At 42.5% G+C, this 14,953-nt stretch overlaps 1 protein-coding gene and 1 pseudogene across 1 annotated transcript in view; one reads left to right on the top strand and one right to left on the bottom strand.

Annotated features, from left to right (window-relative positions):
* Nucleotides 1-218: 218 nt before the first annotated feature.
* Nucleotides 219-998, bottom strand: LOC125013890 (annotated as a pseudogene).
* Nucleotides 999-5,068: 4,070 nt separating this feature from the next.
* cwf19l2 (CWF19 like cell cycle control factor 2) overlaps nt 5,069-14,953 on the top strand; it is a 30,747-nt gene continuing 20,862 nt past the window's right edge. The window contains exons 1-8 of the mRNA XM_047594266.1: nt 5,069-5,200; nt 6,050-6,160; nt 10,335-10,460; nt 10,774-10,884; nt 11,505-11,624; nt 11,854-11,947; nt 12,713-12,828; nt 13,248-13,782. Coding sequence (XP_047450222.1) covers nt 5,108-5,200; nt 6,050-6,160; nt 10,335-10,460; nt 10,774-10,884; nt 11,505-11,624; nt 11,854-11,947; nt 12,713-12,828; nt 13,248-13,782 — 1,306 coding nt within the window. The 5' untranslated portion in view covers nt 5,069-5,107. The remainder of the gene's footprint in view (nt 5,201-6,049; nt 6,161-10,334; nt 10,461-10,773; nt 10,885-11,504; nt 11,625-11,853; nt 11,948-12,712; nt 12,829-13,247; nt 13,783-14,953) is intronic.

Genomic DNA, 14,953 nt, shown 5'->3' with positions numbered 1-14,953 from the left:
AATTTTTTTTGAGAACACTATCTCCAGGTGGTCCAAGCGCCAAGAAGTCTGGTCGTTCTTATCTGTGGTGCCTGTTGGTAGGACTGAACAGTTCATGGGGTCCTCACCCCTGTCTGAACACCATTGAGTGAACAGCTGCCACCTATTTTCATATTGCATCTGGGTAGAAGGCGCCCTGGCATTCAATATGGTATTGCAGACAGCATTTGAACACTATGTCAGCAGTGGGTTGGGCCCTGCAGCGGCCAGACCCATAGTTGCAGGCGAAGAGGGTCGGGATGCTAAATCTGGCCCTGTAACTGAGACAGGAGATCCTTCCTGTCGGGGAGCTGCAGCAGAGCCTGCACAGCAGTGGGAACCACGTCCTCCCTGGCCAGAAGGGGGCTACCAACAGCAGTCTGTGACCCTGCTGGAGGACCCTCTGTAGTGTTGGAAAAATCAGAGGGATTGGTGGAAACACATAGAGGAGACTGTCTGGCCAGACTCAAAGGGCTGCTCTCCTCTGTCAAAGAGAACCAGAGGGGGCAATGGGTCGACTCCTCCATGACAAAAAGATCCACCTCTGCCCTGCCGAAGATGTCCCAGATGTTGAGAACCACCTCCGAATGAAGACGCCATTCCCCTGGCGGAGGTTTGTAATAGCAGAGGAAGCCAGCAGCCTGGTTCCCTTTCCCAGGCAAATACATTGCTCTCAGGCTGGCCAGGCATGGCACTGCCCACAACAGGAGGTCCTGGGATGCCTGCAACAATTGGGCAGACCTGGTGCCCCCTGGTGATTTATGTGGTAAAACAGTTGAGACATTGTCCGACCGTATAAGCACATGCCAGCCTCTCAGGAAGGGAAGGAAACAATGCAGTGCCCTCTTCACAGCCCGCAGCTCCAGAACGTTTATATGCACCGAGTGGTCTCGAGTCGACCACAGGCCCTAAGCTGTCTGGTTCTGCCACACAGCACCCCTGATGGCTTCCTGACTGGATGAGATGGAACCCATGGGCATGCCCTAAAGGAGAAATGATCCATGGAGATTTGTCGTGTCCAGGGCCACTTGAGACTGGGATGGCGCACACATGAGCCAGTCGTCCAGATATGGGAGGATGCCCCTCGACTGTAGGGGCGATGGGGCTGCCATCACACACCTGGTGAACACCTGTAGGGAAAGGGAGAGGCCAAACGGTAGCACCCTGAATTGGAAATGACGCCTGTGAAAAGCGAACTGCAGAAACTGTCTGTGGTGTGGAGCTATGGGGATATGAAAGTAGGCAACCTTCAGGTCTATTGATGTAAACCACTCCCCTCTGGCAACAGTGTGCAGAATCTCTGCAGTGCTGAGCATGTGTAACCTCAGGACCTTCAGGAATCTGTTTAGACCCCTCAGGTCGAGGATGGGACAGAGTCCGCTGTCTTTCTTTGTTACCAGAAAGAAATTTGAGTAAAACCCCCCGGGTTGCAACAGGGGATCTACTGGCGTGATGGCACAACAGCCTTGGTTAGGTATAAACAATAGGCAAGGCAAGGCATTTTTTATTTGTATAGCGCATTTCATACCAGGAGGCAACTCAATGCTTTACATAAAGACAAAGCATTAAAAAGAGCAGCATAAAACAGAACAAGTACAAGAAATAGAAATACATTAAAACAATTAAGAGGGCTTACATTGCAGATCCAAGATTACAATTTAAAATTATTTACAGCTCAGCCATAAGCACATGAAAATTGAAATGTTTTTAACCTGAATTTAAAGGTACTCACAGCTGGGACTGATTTGAGTTCTGCTGGTATTTTTTTCCAGTTGTGTGCAGCATAACAGCTAAATGCTGCTCCACCATGTCTGGTTTGAACTCTGTGCTCCACTATCTGACCTGAGTCAGTAGATCTCAGAGCTCTACTGGGTTTATACTCTTTAACATGTCATTCATGTATTCTGGACGTAAACCATTCAGTATATTGTAAACCAGTAGCAGAACTTTAAAATCTATTCAGAAGCTGACTGGGAGTCAATGTAAAGACTTGAGAACTGGGGTGAAATGATCTGATCTCTTTGTTCTGGTTAAAACTCGAGCTGCGGTGTTTGATACTTTTTTGGGGGAGTCCAGTCAGAATACCATTACAGTAGTCGAGTCTATTGGAGATGAACACATGAATCATTTTCTCCTGATCTGTTTGGGACATAAAGCCTTTAATTCTGGATATGTTCTTAAGTTGATAAAAGTCTGTTTTGATGACTGATCTGATATGACTGTTGAAGGTCAGATCTGAGTCTATCAGCACGCCAAGGTTTCGGACTTGGTCTTTAGTTTCTACAGACAGTCACTCAAGGTGTTTACTGACAATAACCCTCTTCTCTTTGTTGCTGCAAACAGTGACATCAGTTTTATCTTGGTTTAACTGAAGGAAATTTTGGTTCATCCAATTTTTGACTTGCCCTAAGCAGTGACACAATGACTCTATTGGACTGCAGTCATCTGGAGACAGTGTGAGATATATTTGAGTGTCATCTCCATAACTATGATAGTTGACATTACAATGTTGCAGAATGTTGTCCCAAAGGAAGCATATATAGGCTCAAAAGTAGGGGTCCAAGGATGGACCCCTGAGGAACTCCATATGTCATAGTCACTTGGTCAGATTGATAATTTCCTATGGTCAGAAAATAACTCTGCTCCTCCAAGTAGAACCATTCTAAGACTGTTCCGCTGAGTCCTGCCCAGGTTTCCAACCTGTTCAGCAGTATACTGTGATCCACAGTGTTGAACGCAGCACTGAGATCCAGCAAGACCAAAACTGACACCTTGCCTGAGTCGGTGTTCAACCTTATGTCATTTAACACTCTAATAAGAGCCATTTCTGTACTGTGGTGAGGTCCGAAGCCTGATTGAAATTTGTCTAAGAGTCCACTGAGTTCAAGAAGTTGCTGAGTTGATTAAATACCACTTTCTCAACAATCTTGGCTATAAAAGGAAGATTTGAGACAGGTCTATAGTTGGTTAAAATTGAAGCATCCAGCGTTTTCTTTTTTAAGAGTGGCTTGATGGCAGCTACTTTTAGGGGTTTAGGAAATGTGCCTGATTGAAGTGAATAATTTATTATTTGCTGAAGATCTGTTTGGACAAAGCTTATGATAGTTTTAAAAAAGTCAGATGACACTGTGTCAAGACAGCATGTCGATGGTTTAATATGCTGAACTGTTTGCTATATGGTTTCTTGGTCAACTGTATTAAATTCTGACATCATAGTTGATTTATTCCTAGGTGGTTTCAAGCATTGTGTCATTTTATTATTTTGCTGATCCGTGTTGATATTTAGTATTATAGATTAGATTTATTCATTGAAAAAAAACAATAGGTCTATCTAACCTAGCACTTTACCAATTAAGATACTTTTCTGAGCTGTTTGGTAGAAAGTATTGAAAAAAAAATCTAGTTTTATGTGTGGACAACATAAATTTTGGAAACAGTTGCTCAAATCTCTACCCAAATTATGACTTCATGTGTTCTGAAATCACATTCTCTCTTTCTTCCATCTACAGGATTGTTTTTTAATCCAACGGCTAAAAGAATGAATTGTAGCATAATAGAATATTGATACTGACAGAATGGAGCCTGGCCATTTTTTGTGGCCCCTCTGTGCTTGATTGATAATTGGTCAGCAGCTCTTGGTAAAATTACTCCTGTGGTTTCTCAGTCCTCTGGGACCTACAGTGACAAACACATCACGGTGCTGAGGCCGTGGTGACTTTTTATTGACAGGTGGTTTATTGATTATGGTGTGTGTGGGAAAGTAAAAGAGAGATTTGACTATTGTTGTTGTTGAGCCCATAGATTTCTCACTTGGCATTTGGAACAATAATTAAAATGTAAGGGTATCCCTTCTCCAGGTGCAGGTCCTATTAACTGAACAGTCTACAAGACATTTCACATCAGCACACTAGAGTTAATAGACATTTATTTTGAAAACAATCCTCTGATGGATAAGTGATATGTGTGATCATTCTGAAAATGTGTCACTGTTTCTGTCCTCCATGCATGATTGTAGTCTTATGCTGGTTTTCATGAATTTACCTGACTTTTATCTCTGTGTACTGTCCTATTGTATGTGCACTGTTTTTATATATCTTTATATACCGTATACACCGTATGGAGTAGGTCTTTATAATTTCATTGTGACATGTTACAATAAAACCATTCTTCTGCTTCTCATAAATGTGGCTTGATCCAGCAGACAGGAAATCTCAATAGGACAGCATGCGGTTATATTTTAAACTTGCTTTTTTAAAAATTGGATGCTTTCAATTGCTTAGTGTCAGCTTGGTGACTCTGGACACTTTAGCGACAATAGTTTGAATGAAAAAAAAATCTACAAATGATGTGCGAGGATGAGCGATGAGTGTGGAAAACCTGGGCACATTTTGCAATGACAATGCAAATGAAACCTATATGGTTACTAAAACATGTGGGGAGTTAGAGCATGTTAGACAAAAAAAAAAATACATAGGCTATTCGTTAACACCTGTACATTTTGAGTTTGGTGTGGAAGATCTGACCTTAACCCCATTCACCATCTTTGATATGAAACAGACTACCCAACAATACCCTTTGTTTTATCTTGTGTCTTTTCTATGTTTTACTACCTCACTACCTATATTTTACTACCTTACTACCTCATCTATATTTTACTACCTCATTTATTTTGTTTTACCTCTTTGTTCATGCTTGAAGATTGAGCCAGACACCATTCACTCCCTTTTTTATTCTATCAATTTATGTTCCAACATTCAGATGTTATTTATTAATGGTCAGACAATCTAGCGGCCTTTCATCACTCCACGCTTTTAGATGAAACTGTTGGATGCTCGGTAAAAGGTACACGTAGCCTACTAGTAATGTGATGTGCGGTTGGATGCACTCAAGTATTGTTGACATTTCCTATATTCTTCTTTTTATTCAGTACAAACGTATAAACGTATAAATTGCTGTTTAACGTGGTTAATGTGTAGGGTTGCGTAAACCCTACACTGTCTTCTCTCGTTAGTCTGCACTACATGTGTCACGAAGCTGTCGTAAACGGCAACGCTTTACGACATTACACGAATACATTGACGGCGGCATCATGGCGGCGCACGGGCTCAGTTTTGAGAGCTCGATCAGCATCGAAGATCGAAAGGAAAAGAAGAGACAAGCACGAAAAGAGGCGATAGAAAAGGTATGAACCACGGGCTTTGGTGACAACGACTCTTCACGGTAACGCGTAGGTTCTGGGTAAAACCATAACGTTACCTGCTTTCTCCGAACCAAATCTATTAAGCTAAGTAGGCTAACAGCTAATGTTACCCTCACTGTAATGTTAGCTATGTCCTTTAGTGTATTTTCGAGAAATATCGTGTCTCTTTCCTCCCTCCCGGAAAGCTAACAGTACCTGTGTGTGTTCATATGATCTTGTCTGTGGAGGGGCGGAAATTAGAGCACAAACACTAAGTGAAGTAGATGGCAGTCTTTTATAGATATGTTATGCAGCTATTCACGGTGTCCCATTCAAAGATAAGCGCAGCCTTGCCGTGGCAATCACTAAAATAAAAAAAATAAAATAAAAAAAGTTTTCCCAGTTGTGCTATCGTTCCGCCACGCAGCTTTGTTTACACAGATATCCAGACTGTCTCAGAGCAGACGATACTTACTGTAGATGAGCATTATACGCTGGAACCACGTTATCTTCTTTGCTCACCTGTACTTGATCTGGCAAGAAAAAAAAGAGTGTATTTGGGTCTGATTTATTCTGCAGCGTTTGCAGAGGAACTGGCCCGTTATGACTTAAGTACTCGCCAGTCGCAAATGTCATACTTACGTCTTGTTTGTAGACATGTTCATCAATATGAAGCTGTTTACTAACAGAGATACCAACATTTCTGTTTTAGTCTTTCAAATAATTTTAGTTGTCCTCTAAATTGGATTAACATTGTAAAGGCATATATGTAAATTCTGTTTCTGCTGTGCCCTCTCTTTATGTTTTATTTCTCTTTTGATTAGTCTCTCGTATTTCCATTTTGTCATCCAGGCCAAGCATCAGTGTGAGAAGGAAGAGAGGAGGAAGGAGCTGAAAAGGCAGAGAGGGGAGGATACTTGGATGCTCCCTGAGGTCAACCAGAGGCTGCAACAGTTAGAAGAAGTAAGATTTGTTAAATCTCTTAAAGTTTTGCATGTAAGCGAAAGCCCTGTGCATCTGAAAGACACATGTCCCTGTTTTATCTAGTGAAATAGACTACTACTTTTCTCCAAATTAGTGGTGACAGTTTACACCGATCAGGCACACCATAATGACCACTCACAGGTGAAGTTAATAACAATGATTATCTCTTCAACACGGCACCTGTTAGTGGGCAGGATATAATATTGGGCGTGAATAGGCAATAAGAGAACATTTTGTCCTCAACGTTGATGCAAAAAGCATGGGCAAGTGTCAGTATTTGACTGAGTTTGATAATAGCCAAATTGTGATGACTGGACGACTAGGTCAGGGAATCTACAAAATTGCAGCTCTCGTGGGTTGTTCACAGTCTGCAGTGGTCAGTATCTATCAAAAGTGATCCAAGGAAGGAACAGTACAACAGGGTTACGACCAAGGCTCAATGATGCATGCAGGAGTGAAGGCTGGCCAGTGTGGACCAATCCAACAGACAAACTACTGCAGTTCAAATTGCTGAAGAATTTAGTGCTTGTTCCGATAGACAGGTGTCAGAATCCCCAGTGCATCTTCAGTATGGGGCTCCATAGCAACAGACCAGTCACGGTGCCCATGCTTACCCCCATCTGTCAAAACAGAACTGAACCTCAGAGTAATGGAAGAAGGTGACCTGGTGTTACGGTCCCCGGCTTGTTACGGGGAAAAGGGAAGTAACACACGCACAATCAGATGAAAGATTGTGGCAAAGTGCGTATTTATTGAAAAGACAATGCGGACAACTGAAATGGACCCGACGGGTGCTGTTAAATCAAATAAAGAAATATAACAAAAAGAGGACTCCTTTAAAATAAAATGGAGCTTTCTGTCTAAAAACTAATGTGAAAGTGCTGGTGATAATAAACGTAAATGTTCCTAAAACGAAACCTATCTAGCTGCTCTAGTGTGCGTAACCAAAAATACAAGGGAACAGCACCTCTATATGTAGTGTGTCTAAACAATCGTGGAAACTAACCGTGAGTGCAAAACAAAATCAGTAATAGTGTTGAATCTTACCCTGGCCCAAATCTGGGACACACACACACAGCTCATTAATTCTAGTTACTCTTATGTTCAAACAAAGTTGTCGAGGAGGGTGTCTGCTACCGCCTGTCGTGCCTGACTGACTTTTATGGCTGGCGAATGGCAGTTGGCTGGGGCCGCACGAATCAGCTCCGGACTGAAAGAACACGCCCACTGGACAAGACACTTAAGTCAGGATACAAACAGACACACACACACAAAAGTACACGCACGCACCCTGGGAGGGGAGAGAAATACCGCCAACAGGTCACGGCCGTAACACCCCCCACTTAAAATACACGCCACTGCTTAACAAAAATGCTTCCCCCTAAGCTACAGCATCACACGTCTGTTTTTTTTTTCTTTTAAATGCCTAAGCAGGAGTTACCCCACAAGCACAACGTCCATCTTTGTTTTTGGGGGGTATCTGGTCAGGTTTGGTGCGCTGGAGTGAGTCAAACACCTCCAGCGGAGGAGTTACTTTTCCTCCAGCTATGTCATTTCCCATGACAAAATTGATGCCTTCGATGGGTAACTTCGAACACAGAGACACTGAGAAATAACCACAAATTTAGTTAATTTGCACATAAACCTGACAGACGGGTTGGCTTATGTACCCCATTTTCACGCCACACAGAACGGTAACCACAAGAAGACTGCTTAGTAAACGGCAGGGCAGAGGAAAGGATAAGGGACTTGGAACAACCTGTGTCATGTAGGATATGCACCGGACGTCAGTCAGCAGGGTCACAAGCCGGGGACACCAAACCATTGAAGGTGAAGGGCTTGAAACACTTATCGGTGGTGTCGCTGGAACTGAAAGTTTGAGGCGAGTTTCGTTCCACCTTTACCAACCCTATCCCATTAGGAGTAGGCTGTTCAGATTTCCCTTGTTCTTTATGTTTTAATGCAAGACAGTTGGCAATGACGTGTGTGCTTGTGGCAATGGAAACATTGTCTCTCTTCCTTTTGTGAATTGAGACTTGTCTTTCTCCTGCTCTGGCATCAAGTACAAAGTCTTCTCATCATTTTGTGCTCCATTGCTCTTGGCCCCATGCACACAGAGAATATATCGCATGGTGTCTAAATTCTCGTAGATCTCCATTGCTCCCATTTCCAGGGCTTTGAGTGTGTCCTCCACACCAAAGCAGTACTTCCCTGTGTCCTGGCTGATCTCATCAAAGTACCGCCCTGTGAGTTTCTTTTCTTGGATGAACTTGACATTTGAGAGAACCTCTGCTGAGAGCTAGATGGCCTGGTTGAAACCATTCTCATTCTATCCTCCATAGGAGATGTCCACCAACTTCAGAACCTTGGATTGTAACCTTGGGTCAAACATGTCTGACTTGCTGAGTTCAGTCTTGAAGTCAGCAGAACCAGCCAAGACCATTCCTGCCACATTGACTTTGTTGTTGGTCACAAAGAACTGGACAGCTGTCTCAGCTATTTTTCTCACATAGTTATGTCTCTTCTCCCTTCTCAGACAAGCAGACATGGGTAAGTCTACAGTGAACTTGTGCAGCACCTCCCTGGTGTTGACCTGCAATGTGCCAAACTGTGCCCCACTACCATCGATCACAGTAAAGCCAAACTTACTGTCATCAGAGAGCAGAGCTGTCAATGCCTCGGTGTGGAACTTATTGTCACAGGTGTGGAGCCCAGTGAGTCATTGCGGCAAACTAGCAGCGGTTCCTCAAGTGTGTGAAAATACTTCACTGAAGATGAAGCCCATACTAATGTGACATAACATAGCTTCTGCTACCAGTAGCAGAGAAATGGTCCAAATCCCATCGACAGCAGTCAGTTAACAACTTCACCAAACCTTCTGCGATAACAGAGAGAAGGAGGCTGCAAATCAACAGTTTGCTGGTGAACTTCACTGCCAAAGTTATTAGATCCTCCACTGCAGTACACAGAGAAGGCATCAGAGAAATTCCACTTTCAATACTGTGCAGTACTTTTAAATGCTATTGATAAAGAGGGATAAGGGGACTAACACAGTATTTGGAACGTGGTCATATCTGTCCACAAAACATTTTCCCAATTGTCTGCTGCAAACACGCAGAAATGCGTGGTGTTTTTGTCCTTGCCACTCTGCCACCCACACCATGGTTCTTCTGATGGTGGTTTCATGAACATTAACATCAGCCATTGTGGAAGAGACCTACAGTTGCTTAGAAGCTATCATTTTACTTTTGGAGTGATCTTTGTTGGTTGATCACTCTTATGGAGGGTAACAGTCTACTTAAATCCCACAGTCACAGTCTGTCTGATCATGTATTTTGGATTCCAAACTCTTTAGAGATGTTTTTTTAACCTTTTTCCAGCAAAAACTACTTTTTCTGAGGTCCCCAGAAAGCTCCTTCGTCCATGCCATCATACAATCCCTGAAAAAAAGTGTTGTGAACATCTGACTGTGACAAATCCCAGATTTTTTTTAAAAGGAAAAGTAAAAAGAATTTTGAATGCTTCAGCATACCAAGAGATTTTGGACAATCCCATGCTCCCGACACTTTAGGGATGGCCCCTTCCCGTTCCAACATGACTGTGGATGAGTGAGTCTGGTATGGAAGTACTTTACTGGCCTGCACAAAGTCCTGACTGAACCTGATAGAACACTTTTGGGATGAATTAGAACAAAGACTGCAAGTCAGGCCTTCTCATCCACCATCAGTGTCTGACTTCACAAATGCACTTCTTGAAGAATGGTCAACAATTCCCATAAACACACTCCTAAACCTTGTGGAAAGTCTTCACAGAAAGTTGTGAAGTTGAAACTGTTATAGGTGCAAAAGGTGTAAAGAGTGGGCCAACGTCATATTAAACCCTATGGAATTGTTTATTCTTACCTTGTGTGACTGACAAATGATTCAGGAACCATGTACATTGAATATTGAGATTAAATAATATTCTATAAATCTATATATATAGCCCTGTGATAGGCTGGTGACCTGTCCAGGGTGTACCCCGTCTCTCGCCCGATGCCAGCTGGGATAGGCTCCAGCAACCCCCACGGCCCTAGTGCAGGATTAAGCGGTATGGAAGATGAGATGAGAGATCGAAATATAATCTATAAGTAATTCCTTCTGGATTTCAACAGGAGGTCTCCGAAAAGAGCAAAAAGAAGAAAGAGAAGAAATCTAAAAGGAAAAAGGAGAAGAAAAAGAAGGCCAAGAAAGAGAAGCAGACTACAGATGGAGGAGGTGGCTCAGGTGATAGCTCAGAGGTAAATAATTTGGTCATGATCTCTTTAAACATGGTTAATTCCTGATGAATATCTGCAAATCCTGCTCTGCGGGTTAATAGCTAAAGTAAAAGTAAATAAAAAAATAAATGACACCCATTACTCAACTAAATGGTGATTTAGTGAAAGTGATTCTTTTCAGATAAAACTGTGTAGTTGGCCATCCTCTGTAAGCTTAGAACTTCTTACAAAAATGTCATAAAATGACTTTTTTTATATACAGAAGTACAGTTTACCATCTTCTTCATTTCTTTATCATTCTCTTTCTCCCTCTCTCCTTGTCTTTCTTTGTTAGGGCTCAGGGGACGAGTGGGTTGAGGCTCAGCCTCAGACAACTAAAGCCTGGCAGGTTCCTCGAGAGTCAAAACCATCGGAGAACAGCCTCAGCCCAGTCCAAAATGTCCAGGTACCTTTCTAAACTGGTCTCGAATATTTATGGCTGATGTCAAAAATGAACAGTCTTTTATTTTAATTAGGTATATTTATATTAGTTTAACATAGCAACTATGGATATCTGTGTGTTGAGTTTTGACAGTGGAGATTATTGGCACCATTAGGGCGGCAGTAGCTCAGGAGGTAGAGCTGTTGTCCAATAACAGCAGTTATTGGACAACGGTTGGCGGTTCAATACCGCCCTATTTGTCTGTTGTATCCTTGGGCAACACACTTAACCCACCTGGCCCCCAGGTGTATGATTGCGAGTCAGTGATGTCGGTGGTGGTCGGAGAGACCGTAGGCACTGTAGACTACTGAGGTAGTTTACCACCACCAGGGTGTGCCTGTCTGAGCAAATAAATAATGCATACAATTGTAAGTGCTTTGAGCACCTAAAAATGGAAAAGTGCCATATTAAACCAGTGCATTATTATGATTTATTACCACCCCTATGTAATACTATGTAATACAAGCAGGTGCTTGTATTGCATAGTAATTATTTGTTAAGTTGCCTGTCAAGTGACAGTGCTGATTAATCAATTGGTACGTCTCTCTGTTTCTTTGTCTGTCTTTGCCCCTAACTGTCCACAGAGAGACGAATGGATGACTTTTGACTTCTTGGCCATGAAAACCACATCCACTGCAGAGAGAAGGGCTGACAAAGAACGACAGAAAGAGGAAGAGAGAGCCAAGGCTCAGGCCATTGAACAGGTTTGCTCCTCCAATGTGTCCAGTTTCCTTCTGCTGTGGTGAAGATGTACACTAATTGTAATGTATATGTCTGTGTAAGAGGAAAGTAATGATCTATCCTGTTTTTGTGTACACCAACTGTGCAGTTACCAAAGTAACAGAGGGTTTCCCCTCATGGACAGCCATACACTGTGTGTGTAATTGTATGAATTATTAGCAGCTGTGTGTCTGTGTCTGTGTTTTCTGTCAGGCTGGTTTGCACAAACTGGAATTAAATCCATACTGGAAAGATGGAGGAACTGGTCTGCCCCCAGAGGAGATGACTGATACTACAGGGAAAAAAGGTAATTTAAAAGACTCTTGACAAATCTCAGCCATTTTATAATCACTGGTAACATAATCTCTGACAAGTGTAAAATGTTATCTTTGTAAACAACATGTAACTTGTTTTAAACATTTTTTTGTTTATTATAAACCATATACAGATGAAGCACTGCCATTTTCTTAGAGGCAAACAGCGATCAGTGTTGACCTTGACCAGAGATTTGGTTCTGGTCAGTACATTTGCAATGTTTTATCGCCCTGGGAAGTTGTTACAACTTTTGGTTTTTGAACAAACATTTCTTTCCAGTAGCTTAAAAAAATAAATACTTGTGTTTTTGCACTGAAAAGGAGAATCTCGCCAAACTCGTTACACACTATATAATGACAATAAAGGGCATTCTATTCTATTCTAAATATCTCATATTTTGTCAGCCATTCATCCTGACCTTGGTTTATCCTTCCCTTGTTTTCCCCTTGATCTGCCTCTTATTACACTGTATGTGATTCTGCCTTTATCCTGGATGCCTGGTGCTATCTCATTTTCTAACAAAGAATGACATTTACATGTGATTTCTCAATTCCTCCGCCTCCTTGATTGTCAAGTCCATCTAGTTATGGAATGTCTTCATCATTTCTGTCCTTTAATTTGTTCCCTCTATTTGTAGGCTTTTGTTCCATACCTTGAAACCTGTTACTGTTTACAGTACCAGCGGAGCCTCTAAATTAGTTGAATGTCATGTCTTTCCTTCTTCTCTGAGACTTCTTCTGTCTGTCCCTTCGTGTAGGCCCTGTAGTGAATGATGGTGGTCTGAGCTGGCTGAGGAAGAGCTACCAAAGGATGAAGGAGCAGGCAGAGAAGGAAAAGCGCAGGCTCGATGACATTGTGGCCGAGAGATACGGAGTGAGTTTTCATGTGACACTCAGAAATGGAGATGAGTAGGCACTGGATAGAGATTAGGGCATAAAGATTTTCTTACCTACAGGAAGTTATAGTAAAAGTAGTTACTTGTCGAGGTAAGTGCACACAGAAGACATGGACGTATGCATCCACACATGCATTCACTGGACCAGGGTACCTAGTGAAATGTCCAGAGAGTGTAATTGTTCACAAGTATGTCCAGGTAACAAAAAAAAATTACAGTTAGTCCACATCATGTCTCCAGATGACTGCTATCAGACACATCTTTTTTTGTCTTGGTTTCATACAGAGATCATGCACTTTCAGCTAGCTTTCAGCTTTGACCTAGTCAAAAGTCAATACTTTGGACATTTGTGAAAATGCGAAGCCTTTAATGTATTTTTTTTCTCATCCTTTCATAGTCCATGGAAGAGTTTCAACAGAGACTTGCTGATGCCGAGAAAGCAGTGTATGGTCAGAGGAGAGGACAGGAAGAGACTGCTGCAAGAGGTGGATGGAGGAAAGGAGAGGAACTGACCAAGGAACGATGGAAGAGGAAAGACGAAGATGGAGAAGGCAGAGACAGATGGAGAAAAAATGAAAGAGACTCATCACCCAGAGAGAGAGGAAGATACCACAGTGGAAGAGGTGGCGAGAAGGAGAGGATGAGAGAAAGGTATCGAGGAGGAGCTCATGAGAAAGACAGCTATCGAGAGAAAGAAAGGGATAGACAGAGGGAAAGGGACAGAAACAGGGACCAAGAAAGAGATAATGACAGAGGTAGGAGCAGAGAGATGGGGCTTAGGGATGAAGATAGGATAAAAAATAGAGAAAAAGATGAGTCCAGTGCGTCATCATCATCACCATCTGGGAAAAGTTGGAGTCAATGTTCCCTCTCACTTGGGTCACTAAAAGGCCGCTTCCTTAAGCCCTCAGAAGATGATGACAGTGGTGAAGGTGGGTTCACGTGAAGACATTTTCCAGTTTTGTGACTAAGTAACATCATTTTGATCCTATCTATACTGCAGTGGTTGCATAAAGTCAGCTTTGTGCTTTCTTCCTGAAACCTTAAAAGAGCAAGAATAAATCCAAAAAGCCGTTGAATAAGGTCAGCTGGACTTGTAGAGTTTCTTGAAGACGTTTCACCATTCATCCAAGTAGCTTCTTCAGTTCTGATAAACTAGTGGGAAATTGAGGTTTAAATAGAAAAAGAAACTGGGGTCACTATTTCCATAATGGCTGGTATTTACCTGTCATTGAATGGGGGGGGGGGGGGGACTGTGTGCCTAGGCTACTTACCTTATGAATAGAGCTCTAACGAGGCTATTGTTGGTGGGAGCCTGGAGGCTCAAGGTGTGAATGGTTTTGAAACTTCTTGGGGACAGAAGTAAAAACTGAATCGTAAACAGATGGTAAATTAAATCTTAGTCCACCTCCTCTGTTTAGAGAAGGTTTTTCCACTTTGACATAGATGGCTTCCTTAACTCCTGTGTTGGGCCATGCGTTTGTGGATGGGTTGTTTTGTTTCTGCGATGTACAAGTCTGTACATTTCTCACTACACTGAACAGCATACACTACATTACTCTGTTTTTGTCTAGGTGTTTTGTCTTTGGGGTGGACCTGTTTTTGTCTTAGTGTGTTGCCAGGTTTGAAATAAACTGGGATGCGGTGTTTTCCAAAAATTCTCCTCAGTTTCTCTGATGCACCAGCTACGTAGGGTATGACGATGTTCTTCCTACTGCTGTGCTCGTATTCCCTATCCTTCCTGGGATAACTTTTTGTGCCTTTGACAAAGGCCTAGTTGGGATATCCACATGTTTTGAGGGTTTGTTTCATGTGTTGGTTCCGAGTTTATTTCAGACCTGGCAACACACTAAGGCAGAAACTGGTCCATCCCAAAGACAAAACACCCAGACAAAAGGAGAGTAATGTAGTGTATGCTGTTCAGTGTAGTGAGGAATGTACAGATTTGTACATTGGGGAAACTAAACAGCCTAACACAGGAGAGCCAGCTCATCAGGGAACAACTCAGCAGTCCACCTCCACCTGAAGGACAAAGGACACTCCTTTGAAGATAACAATGTCAAAGTCCTGGCCAGAGAGGACAGATGGTTGAGAGAGGAGTAA

This window comes from Mugil cephalus, chromosome 9, assembly GCF_022458985.1.
Source record: "Mugil cephalus isolate CIBA_MC_2020 chromosome 9, CIBA_Mcephalus_1.1, whole genome shotgun sequence".
In the NCBI taxonomy this organism is placed as follows: domain Eukaryota; kingdom Metazoa; phylum Chordata; class Actinopteri; order Mugiliformes; family Mugilidae; genus Mugil; species Mugil cephalus.
Note: the sequence above shows the minus strand (reverse complement) of the source record. Positions and strands in the feature narration are given on the sequence as shown.